We start from the raw sequence: 23,879 nt of genomic DNA on the forward strand, positions 1-23,879 counted from the left end.
CATATAGGGATTGAACCCAAGGCCCCTGCATTGGGAGCACAGAGTCTTAGCCACTGGACCATTCAGGAAGTTCCAAGTATGCCAATTTAAACCCAGGATGAAGAAATATCTGTAAAACACTTCACTTGTTCTAAGCTTTGGAGCAGAACAATCCAATAGCATTTTCTACAGTGATGGAAACATTCTAAATCTGTGCCATCTGAAATGATAGCCACTGGTCACATGTGAATATTGAGCACATGCAATATGGCTAGAGCAACTGAAAAACTGGATTTTAAAATTGTATTTAATTTTGATTAACTTCAGTGTAAACAGCCACATGAGAATGATGGCTACCGTTATTCGTGTAGTTAGAGGTGTGTTTTTTGATGGACTGAACAAAAGAGAGGAGAAGAGATTTACATATCATTTTCCATAGGAAGAGTTTGATCACGTGTCTTTTCCTGTCTTTGAGAATATTTATTTAATGATGGAGAAGACAGTAGATAAAATTGGTTAACACTTATATGGAGAATACGTGAAGTCCTCTAATTACAGGACAGCTATCCTGTCTGTGGCTTAGACAGCTGCCCAGCCAAGGTCCCAGCTGCGGGATTCTTAGCAAGGTAGAGGCAGCATAAACCTATAGAGAATGTACAATATTAACATATCTCTGGATTATTCTCAGGATACAGTTAGTAATAATCCTAAAGTGGGAAGTCAGCATGAGATTAGTGCTCTTCTCAGTATATATATCTTCACAAAAGCTTTCTAAGAAAATTCAATCATACTGAATATTAGAAGCTAGGGAAAAAAAAAAAAAACAGAGGGCTGGATATTACCATTGAAGAGAACCAATAATTTTAGACACTAGCAAGACTCTCAGAAATTGTGTAACCCAACAGGCCAGTTTCTCCTATAAGGAAACTAAAGGTAAGAAAGATAAAGCTCCACAGGCAAATAATTAGTGATAGAGCCAGGACTGAATACTGAGGGACCCTAACTCCTATCCAGTATATTTGGGTGTGTATTTTTATTTATTACCTTGCCTCTTGTCTTGATTTCTACAACTATATAATACAATCAAATTTTACATTTTGAACTTATCTATACAAATCACAAATGGATCAAAATATAGACTGGCTCATTACCTTTAGCATTTGAACATTGTGATATGGTGCTTTCTTTCTCTTCGGTTAAAGCTTCATTTTCATCTACTCCAAGAAATATGATTCTCTGTGGAACGTAGCAGTCACCTCCTAGGACAATAACTTACTGTCAGTGGCAACAATGGCAGACAATTGTACAAAGCTATCTTTCAATACAGCATACTCCTCCTCTAAAACACTAATTAAATACTTCTTAGTGATACTATTGCCATCTCTATACATATCATATATGTTTTGATTAATATATATGTATATGAATATTTAGTATGTACACTTACAGGTAATTGTAAGAAAATTCACAGTCAACACAATTTTCCATCAAACAATCTTTACCACACTTTAGAGATACTCCATAAATATAATTGCTTTCCATATAATATCCTCAGGTATATGAAAGCAGTTTTCATGTTCCCTAAAGATCTATTTTCCAGGATAAATATCCACAGGTGCTTTAAAATGTACTTAAATACTTAATTTCAGATCTTCACCATACAAGTTTCCGTTTCTTAACATAGAATACTTGTTTTCAAGTAACCTTGTTTAAAAATAATTCTCAAGTATGGACTACCCCGTACAGAAATCAGTGGAATTAGTACAATAATAGATGACATTTCTACAGCATCTTTCTATATATGTCAGTCTACTGAATATTTTAAATGACTTATTGCATTTAATTATTTTTCTATAGTACTCCTAATAATGCAGTGTAAGTTTACGTTAGCTATCTGGTAGCTGACACAAGTTACTTAATCATTTTGAAACTTTGTGGCCAACAAAAGCATTCATTTTTCCCTCACAATCTGTATCATATCAAGTCTTTCCCAACTTGAAGAAAACTTACCAGTTATGTCTTGGACTTCACTGCAAGAGGTTATGTTTATCACAGTTTGCCTTTACCTTGCTACACTTGACTCACTGTCCCAGCATATTAGCTTCCGGTCACCTGTGCATTTTATAAACAACGTCTCTATACATGTAATTGTTCAACTGTTTAAACATAAAGCCATTTGTTCCACAAATATTTACAAAGTGTACTGCATGTGCCAGGAATTCTACTGCAGAGCAACTGATTATACACAATTCCTGGCCTCAAGGAGCTTATCCAAAGTCAGTGATAAAATGTCAAAGAGACATTGATGAAACAAGTTGCTTATGAGAGAAAAAACTCAGAATTATGTCTTATATGGTGATATACTCAGAATCAATCAGTAATACATGAACTAACCTCCATTTTCAAAGGCAGCAATGTCAGTCCTTGGTTTCTTGTCCAATGATGCTTTTATTTCACCTTGCCTTTCAAATCGGCTGAATTTTGTTGGAACTGTCAGACCATCCCCTAGAAATTAAAAAAAACAAAATCATTCAAGAAACCATTAGGTGCTTATCTAAGTTTCTGATAGAATCTATGATGATAGTAAAGAATCTAAAGGTTAATGGAAGTATTGTTTGTCCAGTGATTTGATGAACAACAAATTTATAATTATATACATTTTAAGCCAATTTATAATTATCAGGAAAGCAGAAGGGAAGTTTATTTTCTTGTGTGGATAATATAACAAGTGGCAGTTAAAAAATGTGAGCAATCTAATGCTATAGTGTATATATATATTTAATTTAGTTGTTGTGTTTGACATATAATGAATTTTATAATATTTCTTTTGTTTTTATCTACTCACCATGAATAAACTGAGTAAAACGTATTAGGATCTACTCCCTGGTGGCTCAGACGGTAAAGCGTCTGTCTACAATACGAAAGACCTGGGTTCATTCCCTGGGTTGGGAAGATTCCCTGGAGAAGGAAATGGCAACCCACTCCAGTACTCTTGCCTTGAAAATCCCATGGACGGAGGAGCTTGGTGCAGGCTACTGTCCATGGGGTCGCAAAGAGTCGGGCACGACTGAGCGACTTCACTTCACTCACTTCACTGATTGAAAAACGCTAATTATACTGATAATTAAAGTCTCTCCATTTTCTTTATACATTTTTAGATAATTTTCTCTTAAAATAAAATATTAAAAGGAGAATAAAGGAGCTATGGTAATCTGATATAACTTGTGATTCTGAACTGGATTCTAAATCAGGGAGACTTCATTTTAGTATAAAGAACATTGACGGCACGATTGGTGAAACTTTTTTTTAGGTTTGTAAATAATATTATATGACTAGTAATCTTCTGATATTGGTATTTATACCACATTTGTGTGAGAGTTATGCAAGCCTGCAACTTAGTCTCAAACAATTTGAAAAAAATAACAACAATGTGTATATTGAGAGAGAGAGAGAAAGGGAATGAAAACATCAAATGTGTAAAGTGCTAACATTTGGGGAAATCTGGGTAAAGAGGGTTCATGAATTAACTGGAATTATTTAAAAATAAAAAGCTTTTTAAAACCATAATATAAAGTGAAAATGCATATAACTGTCTTTATATCTGACATTTTTAATACTCATTGCTAACATATTTGTCCTTGTTTCATTTTTCTTGTCTGTGTCATTTCCTTCTCCAGGGGATCTTCACTACCCAGGGATCAAGCTCATGTCTCTTGTGTACCCTGAGTTGGCAGGCAGGTTCTTACCACTGGCACCACCTGGGAAGCCCTTGTCCCTGTAATCCGGACAATCCGTCCTTCACTAGCTGGCTCCCACCTATCAGCTTGGGTTTTTTGACTGTTCTACTGTTTGGCAGTATGTTGCTGCCACCTACTGCCGTATATGTTTAAATGGAAATGGTTTACCACACATGCTTGCAAGACAGACATTCTACTCTTTATCTTATATTCATCTTGATCCTGGGAATCTTTTCCAACTATCTTTTTGGTATCTAAGAGGAGGAAAGAATTTTGATTTTGCTTAAAGCTTTTTTTTTTAAGCTCATCTCAGAGCCAAGAAAACTACTTAAACCCATGACATCCATGGATTTTTCTCTGAGTTCATTTTATATCCAGAAAATAATGTTCTTTTTATCTTGCCTTCAAGAGCAAAACATTCACCAACAGAAAAGTCAGATTCACCAGGACATAAGACCCAGAAAAGGCACAGCCTTGTAATTATTCACCTGTGTTGCCCTTGAAATCGGCTGGTACACAGGAAGCACTCATTCAATGAACAAATATATGCTTGTCCTGCCACCAACATTATTCCGTGATCTCCCTTTTGTCCTTCGAGGGCTAAGTTGTCCATTCTACTTATTAAAAAAAAATCTACACTTGTTTTATAGGGAGATTTATTTTCATAGACAAATGAAATGGTAAAACCGAGTTATTTCCAGAATTTCTGCATGGGGTATGTAGTGCCACCATGGTTTATGTGGTCTATTCATTCTTTGGTTCCTCTGGGAAAATATGATTACATTAATAGCAGCTTTTCATATTAAATTTAGGTTATGCAATAAAATCATTTCCTTCTCACTCTCAATTCTGATGTATTATTTATCATTTGACTCCAGTACATACTTAATAATTCACAGCCTATCATGCCAAGTATTCACCACCTTGAAAAGCTTCCTTATCATTCCTTACCTTCTTGCAATTCACTGCCACTTTCCAAAGACTTTTCTATCTCTTTTTCCACTATAGAGGCTAGGCTTTTAGATGATGAAATATCTGAAGGAGTATGAACTCTGTAGTATTCACCTAATCTCCCACAAGAAAATGAATGGTTAGTGTACTCCTCACATCAAATATGAGAAAATATACAAATGTTTGATTTCTTACCAGATTTATAACACATCTCCTTTATTGCTCTTTTTTCTTCAATTTCTTCAGGAGTCTTTGTCCATAAACTAGAAGCATCTATAGGATATATTTTTTTTAAATTAAATTGTCCCAAAGCCAAATAATCTGAAAATTTACAAACCAGAATGAAAAATCCCACACATTGTCCTCATAAATGGATTAGTGTTTTAAAAACATTTAAAGTCTATAGTTTGTGTACTAACAAATGTTTCTTATTGCTATATTTTGTTTTAGAAAGAATTAGTCAAGAGAAAAATGACCATACATTATGTATCTTGAGATGAGAGGCTGGACATATAGGTTCACATTTGAGATCATGTTTGTCTGGAGAAAGAGGATGTTGGCATGGGAGACAGAGAGCTAAACAGCAGAAAGTGCCACACCTCCTTTTTCCTATTCTTCCTCAAAGTTAGTTTTAAAATTAAAGGATGATGAGTGGGTTGTAATATATCTTCCTGAGGTTTCAGGGGTTTCTGACTCTAGATAAGAGGTGGAATTCCCTATTAACTATCTTCCTGTAGTAAGATGGCTACAGAAAAAAATGTAACATTTCAGCCTTTTCAATGCACCCACATTCTGAGTCTCCATATAAGGACAAATTCCAAGGCAGAGACAGACTTAGAGTTTGTTTTTCTGGATATTTATCTTGTTTGTATATACTTATTGGCATTGCAGGGCTATGGCGATATGGGAGGAATAAGATGGACTACAATGTAAGACCTGGATTCTAGTCTTCTTTATGCTGGCAAGGATTACTGGGATAATGCAGATGATAATGCTTTACACATTACAAACTACTCTATTGATCTCTATAGCTTCAAGGATTGAATGCGACAGATAGATTGACACTTATGTATATCAACGTTGTTACATATAAATAGACAATGTTATATATAAATTTATATGATTATATAAATCATATTATCAGTGTTAAGTTATACACAAATAAAACATGTTATTAGTATACCTACAAGCAACTGTGCATATTTAAACATGAGATCTGTCTCCTAGCCATCATACAACAAAAAACTTTCAATCCAAACAATCATAAACACATGTGTAGATGTTGAACAAATTAGAACATAATGAATTTAATATATTTAATAAAATTAAAGCTATTTTCTCACCAAAATCTGCCTTATATATTAGTTATAAACTTCTAAAAGTTAAACAAGTATGCAGAAAATATCATGAGGTTTCCAAATGTGCGCTATAAATATGAGAAAAGGTTTACTCACCATTTTGTTCACCTTCTTCCTCCTCCTCTTCCTCAAAGTTAGTTTTTAAAACTAAAGGATTGTGAATGGGTCGTGATATATTCTCCTGAGGTTTTAGAGGTTCCTGACTTTGGGTTGGGGGTGGAATTCCTTCCTGAGTTTCTTTCTGTAGTGTGATATCTATAGAGAAAAGGCAACATTTTAGTCTTCAAGATATACCTTTTGGCACATGTTCAATGATTAACTATTGTCCTCTTGATTAACTGCATATTTTGTTAAAAGACATCTCGTTTCTAGAAAGATTTTTAAACTAACATAAAAATCAGCATTTTGCTGGTAAGATATGGAAAATGTGCTAATTCATAGACTTTAGATAGTAATTATAACCCCAATTTGGTATATATCATATTTTGATATAAACACAAAGTGATCACAAGCATTACTGTATTCTTCCATTACATCTAAGGGATAAGCATAACTTAGTTAATCACATCATGACAATTTAACAAAGGTAAACTCATACAAGACATAACTTATAATGTCAGAGTACACACGTTTAAGAGAGGAAAAAAATCCAGAGGTTCTAGTTTTCTGTGGTTGGAGGCTGATGACTTGGAAGTGAGAATAATACCTTCAGATTTCTCTATTGGCTCCAAATTGGTTAGATTGAACAAAGCTCTAGGTCATATTTAAATGTTCTGTAACCTTCAAAACTAACCAGCAAATAATAGAAAAAGCTAGTGAACACATGTATCTTCGATCATTACTCATTCAAGTCCCTTTATTTTTTAAGCCAATAGTTATCAAATGTGGCTAAATATTGGAATCAACTGAAGAAATTATTCAAATCATCTTTTCTGTCTCTGTTTTCCAAACTTCTGATTCTGAAGGTCAAGATTAAAGCCTGGAAATCTGATGCTATTTTTCAAATGTCTCAGATAATTGCAAAATCAGTCAAGTTTGGAAACCACGCCCAAATCAAGGGTCATCTATCTGGGGTCCAGGGTCATGGGAAGCCTTTTAGCGGGTTTGCCATCACAATAATTTGAAAGCCTGCCAGGCTCCTCTGTCCAGGGAATATTCCAGGCAAGGATACTGGAGTGGGTAGCCTTTCCCTTCTCCAGGGGATCTTCTTGACCCAGGGATCGAATGTCTCCCACGCTGCAGGCAGATTCTTACCATCTGAGCCATCAGGGAAGCCCTGAAAACAACCAATTGTATTCCAAATTCTTAATTTCCACATCTATTTCACCTAAAATTTCCTGAGAACAGGCCTCAGTCCATAATAGCCTTTTCTCTATTTTACAAAATAAAGGTAGACAGGAAAGCCTGGCATGCTGCAGTACATGGAGTCACAAAGAGTTGGACATGACTTAGCAACTGAACAACCCTTTACTCATGCCAAAATTTTCTATATAGCACATTGCCCAAAAGAGAAACCCTCTTTTACTGATTAATCAAACCACCAAGAACCCATAAGGCTTTTTCCATTACCTTGATTTATACGGATTCCTAGAAAATCATATTGTAATAAGCAGAATAATGGCCTCCCAAAGATGGCCAAGTTTTAATTGCTGAAACCTGTGTATACACTAGGTTATACAGGAAGGAGGAATTAAGACAGCTAATCAGCTGACCTCAATATTAGCAAATTATCCTTGATTATTCAGGTGGTCCTTTGGAAGCAGAGGAGAGTTGCAGAGGAACAGGTGTGACAGTGGAAGCTAGGTCAGAGGAGCGCAGTGTCAGATGGACTTGACTACCCATTGCTGATTCTGAACTTGGAGGAAGGGGGACATGAACCAATAAATAATGAACACCTCTAGAAACTGGAAAAGGTAAGTAAACAGGTTCTCCCTCAGAATCTCCAGAAGGAATGCAGCCCTGGAGACACCTTAATTTTAATTCAGAGAGATTTCATTGAATTCCTGAACTATAAGCTAATAAAATTGAGTTGTTGAAGCCACTTGGTTAGGGGTAATTTGTTACAGCAGTAACAGGAAACAAATACACATGGTATTAGAAAAAGTGCTACTGGGGTTTACATTGGAATGGTCTGAATTCACATGCATGATAGAGTATGTCGGTAGTTAAGAATTTTTATTGAAAATTTTTGCTTCCTCCACTTCTAGACTTTTGTTAAAGAGTATGTCATTCTTGAAAAAAAGTCTCCTGGCATCAGTGAAAAGAGAGCACTAGTAAGAAATTCTGAAGGAAAAAGATGGTTTTAAACAGAACTTTTCAGGTATTCTAAATACCTATTCCCAAGACTTGTCATTAGCTGCAAAGAAAAGCTTCACTGAACACTCAAAACAGTAAATGTTAGTCCCATTTTTTAAAAGCTTTCTTGAGATTCACATACTATACAATTCACACATTTAAACATTTTTTTAGTATATTCATAGAGGTGTGCAAATATCACCATGATCAATTTTAGGATATTTGATCCCCTCAAAAAAGAAACCCATACCTATTAGCAGTTATTGTTCATGTCTGCCCGACGTCGCCAGTCGTACAAACACTAGTATACTTTCTGTTTCTATGGATTTGCCTATTCTGGATATTTCATAGAAATGAAATCATACACTATGTAGTCTTTTGTACATGACTTCTTCAACTTACCATAGTGTTGTGCTTTTAAAATGTTTGTTTGGCCACACTGGCTCTTTGTTGCAGCATGAGGGATCTTTAGTTGCAGCATATGGGATCTAGTTCCCTGACCATGGATTAAACCTGGGTCCCCTGGATTGAGAGCACTGAGTCTTAGCCACTGGACCACCAGGGAAGTCCTATCACAGTGGTTTTTAATAGTCAAATATATTTCACTGTGTGCATATACCACGATTTTTCCATTCATTAAATGATGGACACTTGGTTTGTTTCCACTTTTTTAGTTGTTTTAAATAATGTTAGTATGAATATTTACTGTTGTACAAGTTTCATGAGGACATATGTTTTCACATTTCTTGGATATATACTTAGAAGTGAATAAGTAGGACATATGGTGATTCTGGGGGCTTCCTAGGTGGCTCTAGTAGTAAAGAACCCACCTGCCAATTCAGGTGACATAAGAGACATGGGTTCGATCCCTGGGTTGGGAAGATCCCCTGGAGAAGGGCATGGAAACCCACTCCAGTATTCTTGCCTGGAGAATCTCATGGACAGAGGAACGTGGTGGGCTACAATACTTAGCGTCAGGAAGAGCTGTAATGACGGAAGCAACCTGCATATGCACACACAGTGATTCTGTTTACTCTTTTGAGGAGCTGCCAAACTGTTTTCCAAAATTGCATCATCTACATTCCTATCTTGGAGAAGGAAATGGCAATCCACCCAGTACTCTTGCCTGGAAAATCCCATGGATGGAGGAACCTGGTAGGCTACAGTCCATGGGGTCGCAAAGAGTCGGGTACGACTGAGTGACTTCACTTTCACATTCCTGTCTGAAATGTGTGAAGATTCCAATTTCTCCATATCTTGTCAAATCTTATTATCTATTTGATTAAACCATCTGAATAGATAGGAGTGATACCTCATGGTTTTGACTTACATTGATCTAATGGTTAGTTACAATGAGCATCTTTGCATGAGCTTACTCAGTTCAGTTGCTCAGTTGTGTCTGACTCTTTGTGACCCAGTGGACTGTAGCATGCCAGGCTTCCCAGTCCATCACCAACTCCGAGAGCTTACTCAAACTCATGTCCATCGAGTTGGTGATGTCATCCAACCATCTCATCTTCTATTGTCCCCTTGTCCTCCTGCCTTCAAACTTTCCCAGCATCAGGGTCTTTTCCAGTGAATCACTTCTTCAGATCAGGTGGCCAAAGTATTGGAGTTTTAGCATCAGCATTGGTCCTTCCAATGAACATTCTGGACTGATTTATTTAGGATTGTCTGGTTTGATCTCCTTGTTGTCCAAGGGACTCTCAAGAGTCTTTTCCAACTACACTCAAAAGCATCAATTCACTGCTCAGTTTTCTTTATGGTCCAACTCTTATATCCATACATGACTACTGGAAAAACCATAACTTTGACTAGACTGATCTTTGTCGATAAAGTAATGTCTCTGCTTTTTAGTATGCTGTCTAGGTTGGTCACAGTATTTCTTCAAAGGAGCAAGTGTCTTAATTTCATGGCTGCAGTCAACATCTGCAGTGATTTTGCAGTCAAAGAAAATAAAACTGTCAGTTTCCCCATCTATTTGCCATGAAGTGGTGAGACTAGATGTCATGATCTTAAAGTTTTTTGAATGTTGAGCTTTAAGCCAGCTTTTTCACTCTCCTCTTTCACTTTCATCAAGAAGCTCTTTAGTTCTTCTTCCCTTTCTGACATAAGGGTGATGTCATTGGTGTATCTTAAGTTATTGACATTTCTCCCGGCAATCTTGATCCCAGCTTGTGCTTCACCTAGCCTGGCATTTTGCATAATATACTCTGCATATAAGTTAAATAAGCAAGGTGACAATATACAGCTTTGAGGCACTCCTTTACCAATTTGGAACCAGTCTGTTGTCCCATGTCCAGTTCTAACTGTTGCTTCTTGACCTGCATACAGATTTCTCAGAAGGCAGGTAAGGTGTTCTGGCATTCCCACCTCTTGAAGAATTTTCCAGTTTGTTGTGATCCACACAGTCATAGGCTTTAGTGTAGTCAATGAAGTAGAAGTAGGTGTTTTTCTGGAATTTTCTTGCTTTTTCTATGATTCGACAGATGTTGGCAATTTGATCTCTGGTTCCTCTGCCTTTTCTAAATACAGCTTGAACATCTGGAAGTTCTTGGTTCACATACTGTTGAAGCCTGACTTGGAAATTTTGAATATTACTTTGCTAGCATGTGAGATGAGTGCAATTGTGCAGTAATATGAACATCCTTTGGCATTGCCTTTGTGATTGGAATGAAAATTGACCTTTTGCAGTCCTGTGGCAACTGCTGAGTTTTCCAAATTTGCTGGCATATTGAGTGTAGCACTTTAACAGAATCATCTTTTAGGATTTGAAATAGCTCAACTGGAATTCAACCACCTCCACTAGCTTTGTTTGTAGTGATGCTTCCTAAGGCCCACTTGACTTTGCATTCCAGGATGTCTGGCTCTTGGTGAGTGATCACACCATTGTGGTTATCTGGGTTTAAGATCTTTTTCGTATAGTTCTTCATGGAGTTTTACCACGTCTTCTTAATATCTTCTGCTTCTGTTAAATCCATACCATTTCTGTCCTTTATTGTGCCCAACTTTGCATGAAATGTTCACTTGGTGTCTCTAATTTTCTTGAAGAGATCTCTAGTCTTTCCAAGTCTATTGTTTTCTTTATTTCTTTGCATTGATCACTGATGAAGGCTTTCTTATCTCTCCTCACTATTCTTTGGAACTCTGCATTCAGAGGTATATTTCTTTTAGCCATTTTTATATCTTTGAGAAATGTATATTCAGATTCTTTCCCCATTTTGTAATGGAATTGTCTTTATATTACTGAGCTGCAAGAGTTCTTCATATATTCCGGATATAAAATGCTTATATAAAAGATGCAAATATTTTCTCTCATTCTGTGGGTTGCATTTTTACTTTCTTGATGATATTCTTTGAAACACAAAAGTTTCTAATTTGATGAAATCCAACTAATTGTTTTACTGCTTGTTTTTCTTTTGGTGTCATAACTAAGAATTGTTTGAGTAGTCTATAGTTTCTCATAAGAATTTTATAATTTTAGCTCATATTTAGGTCTTTGTGGTCTATTTTGATTTAATGTTTACAAGAGCAAGGTCTGTACTTACCAAAGGCTAAAAATAACATAAATAGATGATAAATACTAAAGTATTATTCAATAATAGTGAGATATGTAAATAAATTTTCTATATGTGATGGTTGTGTGTAGTGTGGTTAGGTATACGTGTCCTTAGCTGCATCCAACTCTTTGTGGCCCCATGGACTATCACTCATCAGACTACTCTGTCCATGGGATTTTCCAGCAAAAATAATGGAGCAGCTTGCCATTTCCTACTCCAGGGGGATCGAACCTGCGTCTCTGCATTGGTAGGTGGGACTAGCACCACTTCAGAAGCCCATGGTTATATCTAAGAGTGTTGTTAAACATAGGAGATATATGTCAATGCATTTAGAGATAAAGTGTCATGATATTTGCAACTAAAATTCAAATGGTTCAAAAACAAGGACAGAAATATATGTTTGTACATTTTTTGTATATATGTAAGTAAAATGGAGAGGAGAAAATAAATTGATAAATTGGTGAATCCCAGTGAAGAGTACACGGTTAGGTATTCATTGAACTATTCTGCAACATTTTTGTCGGTTGAACATTTTTGAAATAAAAAGCTGGAGCTACAAAAGTACACTGAAGGCTCAGCTCTAACACTCATGAATTCAACTGTTGGCTTAAGTGGTGATAGGAAATAGGAAAAGGAGTACATCAAGGCTGTATATCATCACCCTGCTTATTTAACTTCTATGCAGAATGCATCATGAGAAACGCTGGGCTGGATGAAGCACAAGCTGGAATCAAGAGTGCCAGGAGAAATATCAATAACCTCAGATATGCAGATGACACCACCCTTATGGCAGAAAGTGAAGAACAACTAAAGAGCCTCTTGATGAAAGTGAAAGAGGAGAATGAAAAAGTTGACTTAAAGCTCAGCATTCAGAAAACTAAGATCATGGCATCCAGTCCCATCACTTCATGGCAAATAGATGGAGAAACAGTGGTAACAGTGTCAGACTTTATTTTGGGGGGCTCCAAAATCACTGCAGATGGTGATTGCAGCCATGAAATTAAAAGAGGCTTACTCCTTGGAGTGAAAGTTTTGACCAAACTAGACAGCATATTAAAAAGCAGAGACATTACTTTGTCAACAAAGGTCCGTCTAGTCAAGGCTATGGTTTTTCCAGTAGTCATGTATGGATGTGAGAGTTGGACTATAAAGAAAGCTGAGTGCAGAAGAATTGATGCTTTTGAACTGTGGTGTTAGAGAAGACTCTTGAGAATCCCTTGGATTGCAAGGAGATCCAACCAGTCCATCCTAAATGGGATCAGTCCTGGGTGTTCATTGGAAGGACTGATGTTGAAGCTGAAACTCCAATATTTTGGCCACCTGATGTGAAGAGCTGACTCATTTGAAAAGACCCTGATGCTGGGAAAGATTGAAGGCAGGAGGAGAAGGGGACGACAGAGGATGAGATGGTTGAATGGCATCACTGACTCAACGGACATGAGTTTGGGTAGACTCCAGGAGTTGGTGATGGACAGGGAGGCCTGGCCTGCTGCAGTTCATGGGGTCGCAAAGAGTTGGACAGGACTGAGCGACTGAACTGAACTAAGTTGTGATAGGAATGGTTTGGGGGGATGGGTTGGGTTGTTCTTATTTTTTTAAGTTATTGTTGTTGTTTCAAGCTCCCCAGATAATTCTAAAGGGGAGCCAGGTTTGAGAAATATGATTCTGGGTCTTCCTGGATTCAGATGGTTAAAGGGAACAAGCCCCACCTATGTGTGGCCAGAAGTAAACAGAAAAAGAGAAAGAAAGAAGAAAACTTATTTAATGGAAATACATATAAATCAGAAATGTTAGAAGTATTCTACTGTTTAATGTAAATTAAAGGGGAAAGCATCTTTTATTACATGTAAACAGTCTTAATAACTTTGAAAGAAAGGCTGTGGCATAGGGTGGAAGAGCATTTGCCGCTTAGGAGGAGGAAGCCAGATTAGGTGATCTCGTGGGTGGATCCACTCAAATTACCAAAAGGACTGGTTATACTTGAAATGCCAAGGCTGGGGTTGTTAGGCAGTTTTAGAGTCAGAATTGTGTTTGAAGTCAGGTACCTCTAGTTATGAGATATATTATGTCACCTAAGATATTTAACCTGTCTAGACTTCATTTTCCTCATCTGTACAATAAGAATACTATTTTTCAGATTTTTGTGAGGATTAAATAAAATTAGGCATGTAGAGTACTCAGCATAGGGTTGCCACACAGAAAACTCATATTATTTGAAAACTGTGGATATGAGATTTTCTCATTTCTCATAATCCTACTTCATTTTTAAAAAAAAATCGATTGCATTTTTAGTTTATAAAGTCTTAAAAAGAAAGTCTGTGGACATCTCAGACATGACTAACAAATGTTAGGCTTGGGAACTAATACTTGAGTATGAAGCATGCCTGTGCTCAGTCGTGTCTGACACTTTGTGACCCCATGGACTGTAGCCTGCCAGGCTCCTCTGTCCATGGAATTTCCCAGGCAAGAATACTGGAGTGGGTTGCCATTTCCTCTCCAGGGGATCTTCCCGACCCAGGGATCAAATTCAGTCTCCTGCATCTCCTGCATTGGCAGATGGGTTCTTTACCAGCTGAGCCAGCAGGGAGTACCTACTCTTACTTCCAGAAGTACCCTGCTCATCGATGAGAGCAGACAGTGTCCAGTTAGGAGGAGGAATCTCCCATCCAAGCCCAAATTGTTACAGAGGTAACCATCATTTGGTTTAAGACACTTGCTCAACCCCTCTCCCCTTTCCCCAAAGAAGAAAGAACTGATGTGAACAGTTTTTCCTCTTATAACTATTAACAGTTGTCTTACTATGTGTCTTATCCACACACACACACACAAAACTAGTCTGTGTTTTACTGACTCAAATATTCAAGTCAAGGTGTTTGTTAAATTATTTAAAAAAACATGAGACAATGGTTTTTTAAGACATAATGAAAAGGTCATGCACACATATTCATTTAGGCAAGACCTTGTAAAGTGAGCCGACCCAAGCTCCATTTAATGTGGTCAAATAGTCAGTTGTCCAAGGCATCTCCAAGACAGTGACTTAGAATAAACAAAAATCAAATTATCCTTTCAGGTATTCATTTTAGAATAACATGGCAAATAATCAAGGAGATGAGCATTTGCTTCAATGTTTGAGCTACTCTGTTTTGAATAAATTGTCCCTTAGCAAAATTTAAGGAGTTTCTTAAGAGGAACACTTTGGGTACACTAACATCTACTGCGTACCATGGGAGAAAGAACAAGAACCGACCAAGCTCACAAAGAAAACGCAAAATGTACTCAGAAATGCCTAGCAAATTCTTATAATTAGAGCAAATATTAACTGAGCTATGTTTTTCTTAGCACTATCATTTGGTGTTAATAGCTATTTGCTTCTAAACTTAGAGATGATAACCAGAGGGATTAGGCCACCTTTGAAAATGTCTGGTTTAGCAACATTTAAGTGAAATCTTTTGCAAGAGAGTCCAAGACCTTTTTTTAAATTTGTTAGCAGATTAAAGTTTAAATTGTAAAAAGACTAACTGGCAGTTTTACACGTCCAGACAAAAAAATGTCAGACTCCTGATAATTGAACTTAGTCCTTAAAGATAACAGACAATGGCAAATTAACTAATGGGAAATTGCTTTCGGCAAACACCTCATTCTGGAAGAGCACAGCTGGTAACTTAGATAGCATTGCTGCGGCTGCAATTCACCTACTTAATATGGACCACATGCTGCTGCTGCTGCTGCTGCTGCTAAGTCACTTCAGTCATGTCCGACTCTGTGCAGCCCCATAGACGGCAGCCCACCAGGCTCCCCCGTCCCTGGGATTCTCCAGGCAAGAACACTGGAGTGGGTTGCCATTTCCTTCTCCAATGCATGAAAGTGAAAAGTGAAAGCGAAGTCACTTAGTCAAGTCCGACTCAGAGACCACATGGACTGCAGCCCACCAGGCTCCTCAGTCCATGGGATTTTCCAGGCAAGAGTACTGGAATGGGGTGCCATTGCCTTCTCTGATGGACATAGTTTATGCATTTGAATACCTAGATTTTATCTTATTTTAACTGGACACAAACTTACACATGAATTACACAATGCCATGTATTTTGCTACCAAAAAATCTCTGTCATAATCCTACCCTGAATTTGTTAATCACATGTACCCACTGAAACATAAAGGTAGATTTTAATAAAGTTATAACTTCGTAACTTAATTTTTATCTAAGGTGAGATGATTTATTTTCCTGGTTTCGGTTAATATGAACCTTGGTAGGTAGATGTTCCTGGAAATATTTTAGGAAATATTAGGTCTATAAAAGATCACATTATAACTTCTGAGGTATTGAAATATTCTTAGAATGAATAGATGATGCAGTAATTCAATACATAATTCAAGTGAGCTTAGTAGTTTTCTGTGGTGGTAGTGGTATAGTCACTAAGTTGTGTCTGACCCTTGCAACCCCATGGACTGTAGCCTGCCAGGCTTCTGTCCATGGGATTCTCCAGGCAAGAATACTGCCATTTCCTCCTCCAGGGTAGTAGTTTCCTACAGCCTGGAAATTGAATCCTCTTTCCTAAAGCACAAAAATGTGCCTGGGCAGAAAACAAATAGTTACCTTACTTAACCTGAATAAATACTTTTCAGGACTTCCTGGAATAGAATTGGCCACTATGTGAAAGGTAATACTCTGTTTCTATGTTTGGTGGTTGGGATTTATCAGTAAACAAAGATTCCTGTTCTTACAGAATTTTCATTCTATAGGGAGGAGTCAGACAAACAATAGATGTAGTGAAGAAATATATCTGAGAAAATGATAGGGAAGTGGCAAAGAGAAAGCAGAGCTTATCTCCTCTCATGATGGGAATAGAAAACCTAGGAGAAGCATCTGGTCCTTCCAAAACCAGTGCATGGATCTGGTTTGACCCTATCAAGAGAGGGGAAAGCTTATTCTAAGAGTCAGGAGCAGTTTTGACATGTGTTGAAGAAATTGAGACTTCCAGAAGAGCCAGAATCTATTTTTGACCCCCAGATTCTATGCCTAATATATGAGAATAATGAAATGTACCCGTAGAGAACTTAGCTGAGGACATGTCTTACAGTGGGGAGCTCACTATTTGTTCCAGAGACATTCTACCTTTCCTTTGCCCTCAGAGATGCAGTCTTTCTTCTAGTACTGAAATAATTAGTTTGAAAGACAGCAAACCATAGACCACTTTACCCATAGACCACTAGGAAGTAGGCTAACACACTATATAGAGAGAATTTAATACAATGTTCTTAATGAAATAAAATCACACTAGATGTTAACCAATGGGACCAAGTTAACCACTTAGTAGGTGTAATAACTTTCATCCCAGGAGGTTACCTTCAGTAGTCATCTATACATCTATCAGGTCAGTTTACTCAGTCATGTCCGACTCTGTGACCCCATGGACTGCAGTACACCAGGCTTCCCTGTCCATCACCAACTCCTGGAGCTTCCTCAAGCTCATGTCCATTAAGTCACTGATACCATCCAACCATCTCATCCTCTGTCATCCCCTTCTTCTCCTACCTTCTACCCATATGTCCTATCCATCTATCCAAGCATCCAATTTTACTGAGCATCTGGGTCCCGACATTGTGCTAAGCACTGGTAGGGAAACTAGCTATGAGCCCCATCCTTGTGATGTTTACAGTCTAGTGAAGAAAAACATTGATCCAGGTATTACATGTATGATGAATGCTCTGAGAGCAGCATTTTCCAGAAGACTATAACAAAGAGACATGGTTTTTAATCATTCATTTGCCAAGGATTATCTGAAGCCAGATTTTCAAATACAAAAGACTGATATTCTGTAAACTCATTTCTAGAATAATTCCATTATAAGAAATACGGTGCCCATAGCAGGAGAGTGAAGCGGCTGTAGCATCCGTGAAACCTGACTCTCCCAACTTCTCAAAGTTCTTGCCATTTACTGTTATAGGACATGGTGTCTTCTGTACCCCTTTCCCATAACTTAGTTTAAGGTTCACCACAAAGTAGAGTCTCAGTAGCGTTTAGTTGGTTTGAAGGGTGCCACTTATTTAGCAACAATGGGATTGCATCTTCCCCACAAATGAAGTCTTAGGAAGAACCACACATCCAGCTGCTCTTCTAGAAGCAGAAGCGTGCAAACCAGAGCATGTACTTGCTCTCCCCATGTATGAGAGGTTTCTGCACATTTACAGGGAGCAGTGGTGAGGCCAGAACCTCCTAGCTTTGCTCCAGTCATGTGATAAGTTGCTGAGATAGCTCCCCTCTATCCAGTGAGGGCAGCAGTCTTCTCACTTTTCACATGACTAAAGTCCACTTTAGAAACACGGTCAGAGAAAATTTAACTAACTCTGCCCATTCCATTTGGTTAGTTACTTGATAGCTCATTCTCATAATTCTTGATATAACCATCCTAAATCATCCACTGGTGATTACACTGTATTACTCACCTTGCCATACTTTATTTAATGTGTCATTCTATGCTGCTATTCTAAAATCAGATTATAATATGGTATAACCATGTTATTCAAAGAATATACTCACTGCTACTTGGTGGCAAAAATAATCCATTGATATTTCGAGGTTTGCTGTGATAAAAGATACAACTGATCTTCACACAACCAAGAGGCTGAGTTTCCCAGAAGCATGAAATACTGCAGTTTTGCTAGATAAAGGAGGTGAGGCAAATGTAATGATGAGATGCCATAATCACAGTAAATACAATGTGCTGCAACACAACATTACAACAACTACTGTAATTGCTGACTGACGATTGTGTGTGTTTCTAGGCTTCATTTCTAAGCTCTGTTATTTAAAGATGCAATTGGGTACTCCTCAAACACATTTGCCCATTTTTTTAAGAATTTAAGTTGAGCAAAGTGTAAAATGCCTAAAATTAAGTCATTGGAGGAAAGAACAATTTCTTTTCTATTGTGTTGTAAGAGTACAGAGTTCAATATTATCGGAAGGAGATGCTTATAACAAACATGATAATGTTGAATAATTCTACCTGCATTTCCATGTGTCTAAATCTGCAAAGTGGATCTAAACATTTTCCCTCTCTCCATAACGAGCACACTGTATCACTGCCAAGGGCCTCTTCACAGTGTCGGAATCGGCACTGGGAACCCTAAAAGAAAAAAGTAAACAGTGTAGAAAACTCAATATATGAAGGTCAGTATTTAACAATAGATTACTTATCAATTAAATAAAGTATGAGATCAAATTAAAATTAAAAAACACTACAAATCCAAGACCATCAAGTCTAAATTTTAGCAAAGTATCTAATTTTGGTGAGACTGATAAAATAATCTAATGATTAAATAGTACATTCCATAAGTCACTGATAAAATTCTCATATTCTTGCCTGGAAGATCCCATGGGTGGTGGAACCTGGTAGGCTACAGTCCACGGGGTTGCAAAGAGTCAGACACGACTGAGCAACTTCACAAGAATAAATATATAAAAAGGTCAGTGACACTCTTGATCACAATCTAATCACAGAGGGATCTAATTTTCCTTATGAAAGCCAGAATTATTTTTAAGAATCATCATCCATATTCTAATTGCAGAGATTATCTCTATTAATCATAACTTTTATTAGATAATTATTTTCTTACTCAGATTAGGGACATACTGTTCAGTGTGCTTATAGAGGGAAAGTGAACAGAGTTTAAACTTTTTTATTGTGGAATTTTAAATATTTAGCACATTGTGCTAAGTTATACACACATATATGTTTATACATTTACATCATTATATCTCAACAAAAGCAAATGTGGATTATTTGAATGGGCTGCTATTTTTTCTTATCTTGTATCTTTTACACATAGATCAACAGCTGGGAAAACTGCAGGTCATTGTCTTTTTCAGCAGAGGGGTGAGTGACATAGAATAAAAGTAAACATATCCTATTAAGCTCATCCCTTTTTTGACAGGTTTCAGGGTTGTTCCTTATTTTTTCTTTTTCCCCACCTTCTTACTGTCTGTCTTCACTCTCTCCTTTTTAAGGTGGGTCTGTAGATCTCATAGACCTGGATAGCAGGCAGAAACCAGATAAACCAGTATTTGAATGCCTGACTCTATTTTGCCCATAGTCACAAAATCAATCCATTACTCACTCTCTGTGCCTCAGTTTCCTCATCTGTAAAAATGGAGTAAAATGCCCTTCTCACATACTGTTGTAAAAATTATGGGAGATAAGGTAATGTGATTGCTATTATAATTTTTTTCATTTAATTATTTACTGATAACTTAGAATTTGAGGATATAGCAGTGAAACAGACAAAACTCTCTGCCCACACAGAACATAAATTCTATTATTTATCATCATCCCAGGGTTTAATCTTAAGGTGACAGGTAATGGAAGTGGATCTAATTCTACAGTCTAAGAGGCTGACTCTACTCAGTTGTCCTAGCAGAGATGAAATGCTTCAAACCATACACAGCATGTCTTTCACTGGGTTCATTCTAACATGAACATGAAGCTCCAAACATTGAATTTCTACATTTATTTGGCTTCATTGAGATCCACTAATCCAAATCACTTAGACATTTTTTCCCATTTTAACTTTATAAACTTGAATTCTTATTTGGCCAATTTGTATTATTTTTTGCCTTTTCCATGATATTAATTATTTACTATTACTTTGACAGAGGAAAATTCAATAAATTCATTAATAAATTCCATAATAAGGAATCAATTAGATTTATTAAACTGAGTTTGATAGTGAAGCTGAATTTAACTATTTGAATATGTATGACTGGAATCACATTAACCAAAATATCATATGCTTTAATATTAGTAATTTCATGTTTCAAGGAGCCGTAATATAGGCAAAAGTGCCACATGAGGATTAAAAAGCCATAGGCTTGTAACTGGCATATAGAAGGATAGTTTCAGATAATTTTAAATATTACCAGATTTCCTCAGAGAAACTCAACATATCAAAAATACATGATAAGGTTTTACTTCATATTTTAAGTATGTACAACATTTTGTGGGAAAATAGTAAATTTTGACTCAGCAATGCAAATAAACTGTTGCCATATTTTCCTTCATTCTACTAAAAAGCTTAAGCATGTGGAATACGTACCATAAGTTGCACAATATTTACCTTTATGCATGTGGAATTAAAAAAGAAATAGCAGTCATTCCCAACTTCTGCCATTTTCAACTCTCTTGCTGCTAATCCAATGTTTTTTAATATAAGAATTGCAGGAATGCAAATATAAGAACTATCAGTGTGTAAGGGAAAAAAGAATTTCTCTTCCACAGTCTTTCAGGCTATCAGTAGTATTCCTTTAAAACTGACCTCCTGTTGATAGTATATTACACAATAGATAATTCTTAAAGAAATTTAAATTAGAAGATACCTTCTCTAGCTTTGCAGAAATGTTGAAAGTGGTTGCTAGTAAGCACACAAACTCAAACTTCCAGAATTTTCCTCATTGTTACCTAATTCATTATTTGCTCATCATAAATGACCTCACATCTAACTGTAGGCTAGTTTACCTTAGTGAATACTAAACAGTATTTCTGTTACTCAATTAAGTTATTGACCGGAAAAAGCTAATACAAATAAAACAGTATATTTTATCTTTCAATGTTCTGATTAAATATGGAAAATAAACTAGCTCATACTTTCATAATTAAGAAGTACTAAATATTTTACAAGTTAATTATTTTCTAGACTCATTTCTATGTATGATTTGAAAACAAAACTAAAATTTTTATATAAGTAAATATGCTATATTTATTTTAAGATGAAAACAAAATTATGTACTCACCACTATCCACTGATTTGGGGAAAAAAGCATTCAGATTGGGATATTTAATAGTACCTGAAAATAAGTTGGACTACTTATTCATCTTATAGCTATAGTCCATTCATTCTTCATCCATCATTAAAAGGGAAATAGCTTCTTCCTATAGCAGTAAGTTTCCAGATGCTTGCAAATTTTGAGAATTTGTTGAAAGCAAAGTGAAGTACTCCGATTCCCAGAATGAGACATTTCAATCAGCAGTTATTCAGATCTTTCTTCATCTTAATATCTTTACTAAAAACTAGAACCTAGAAGAAATTAATAAAAAAATTCATACTAGGTAATTTAGGAGATGCCATAGAGATGAGAAATTACAATAGATCAACATGTATTTTTAAATACCTTTGTACTTTTAATCGGAAATTTACAAGATCAAGACATATATTCACTTTGGTTAAGTGAAACAGACTAAGTTGGTATGAACTTGAGTACACTGCTTTAGAATAAAAATCTAGAACGTATGCTAAAATTTATAAAAGAATTATAATTGTAAATAAGGGAAAATAATAAAGTCAAAAATAAAAAGAAGAGCCATGTAGCACTGAAAGTAAATGAAGTAGAAAATAAAGACTTAACTTAAATCCTTGAAAATATTAGCAATGATATATAGAAAACCTCATATCTCATCTTTTGTTTTGCCCTACCTTCTAATTCTAGAATAACAATGCACCCATCTCAAGCACATAGCTTACTGGGAGAAACACCCCTAAGAAATAGCTTTAAATGGTCTTTGCCTCCAGATAAACTTCCTCTCCACATAGGAACTTACAGCTAGCTGCATTGCACTATTATCAAATACTGTTACCAAACACTATTATTGCATGATTACATTAACATCACGATTAAAGCCATTGTGAAAATCCATGTTTTACATAGGAGAAAGGCTGAAAAAATGTTTTATCTCTTGAAATTAGTTTTGAACAACTATGTTCCATTAGAAACAGCAAAAACACAAACCCACAAGGGGATTTTTTTTTTTTTTTTTTTTGTCATTGTGAATAGATCTGTGAATTCTGGTAGTCTTTAGCATGCCTGGAGCCCTAATTTCGTCTTCTTTTTTTCCAACTCTCTTTTCCTTTCCTTTCTTTCTTTCTATCCTCTTTTCCCCACCTTTTCCTTATTCTCTTCATTTCTTTCCTGTTGTGAAATTCCTTCTAGTTTTTCAGGGAAAGCTATGACCATACCTAGGATGACTTTTCTCTTTGTAATGAGTAAAGCAGAGTTATGAGAAATTTGCCTCCACAACTCAGGGTAGGCCTGCAAATTTTGTTTTTTGAGTGTGTTGGCCAAGATATACTCTGCACTGTATATTTCATTTTTGGTTCATGTCAGAACACTAACACATTAGAGAAAAAAGTCTTTCTTCCAGATTGTGTAATCCTGTAACACCACTTTTAAGTACTGGGGCTGGTAGTCGGTCCTTGCTGGCTCTTCAGACTTTAGAATCAAAGGGGCGGGCTGCTCATTGTCAGAGTGGGAGACCAGACTGCGAGTGCGAACTGGGCCAGTGGCTCCCCCTAGTGTTGGACTACCTCGTTTCTGCTGAAGGCTTTACTCCAGGCACTGATGAAATCAAAGCATTAAAAATAGAGTGCTTCTTAAAACATGGTTTAGCTTTGCTGCTACTTTCAAACAGCAAGTGGAATATTTTAGAAGGTGATCTTCAGAAACGATAGAAGGTTGGACGTAAAAGATTCTCTGGCAGTTTGGGAAATGACAGTTGCAAGTTTTAAGTTATTTCATTGTCGTCCCTTGAGTCCCATGAAACAAGCTCTTAGTTTAGGACTCCTGTGGAGGAACAAAAAGTCACTGGTTTTCATAGGCCTTTCTGGTCTCAAGATCTCCCATTAGGTGTTTTCAGCCACTGCACCCCCGCCCACCCAACCCCGAGGCCCTTTTTTATTTATTTATTTTTCTTATGAGAAAGTCAAAGATAGTAAAAGAAAAAGTAAATACTTTTGTATGGCAGATCTCTTCTTCCCTCCCTCCCCTCTGAATCCAGCAATCAAAAAACAGTGACTTTTTTTGAGGGATATTTTATTCTTTGGGAATTCCCTTATACATAGATACTTCCAAGTGAAATATAGTAGTTTAATTTTCTGAGGGCTAAATCAGGAAAATGCTGGGCACTTTGATGCCTGCAGATAAAACAATTATAGAAATGAGACTCGGGCTTTGT

At 36.6% G+C, this 23,879-nt stretch overlaps 1 protein-coding gene across 6 annotated transcripts in view; it reads right to left on the reverse strand.

Moving 5' to 3' along the window:
* C3H12orf50 (chromosome 3 C12orf50 homolog) overlaps positions 1 to 19,316 on the reverse strand; it is a 28,026-nt gene extending 8,710 nt beyond the window's left edge. For 2 of the 6 annotated variants that reach the window (XM_070292302.1, XM_070292303.1), the window contains exons 1-7: positions 18,885 to 18,951; positions 18,419 to 18,539; positions 6,122 to 6,280; positions 4,863 to 4,940; positions 4,668 to 4,781; positions 2,374 to 2,484; positions 1,131 to 1,238 (exon numbers count right to left, since the gene is read on the reverse strand). In XM_070292302.1, the coding sequence (XP_070148403.1) occupies positions 1,131 to 1,238; positions 2,374 to 2,484; positions 4,668 to 4,781; positions 4,863 to 4,940; positions 6,122 to 6,280; positions 18,419 to 18,539; positions 18,885 to 18,896 (703 nt within the window). In that variant the 5' untranslated portion in view covers positions 18,897 to 18,951. Of the gene's footprint in view, positions 1 to 1,130; positions 1,239 to 2,373; positions 2,485 to 4,667; positions 4,782 to 4,862; positions 4,989 to 6,121; positions 6,281 to 18,418; positions 18,540 to 18,884; positions 19,005 to 19,241 lie in introns of those variants that run through there. The other 4 variants (XM_069580649.1, XM_069580651.1, XM_069580653.1 and 1 more) reach the window with 4 other exon arrangements.
* Between the last annotated feature and the right edge of the window lie 4,563 nt (positions 19,317 to 23,879).

Source organism: Ovis canadensis, chromosome 3 (genome assembly GCF_042477335.2).
Source record: "Ovis canadensis isolate MfBH-ARS-UI-01 breed Bighorn chromosome 3, ARS-UI_OviCan_v2, whole genome shotgun sequence".
NCBI classification, from domain to species: domain Eukaryota; kingdom Metazoa; phylum Chordata; class Mammalia; order Artiodactyla; family Bovidae; genus Ovis; species Ovis canadensis.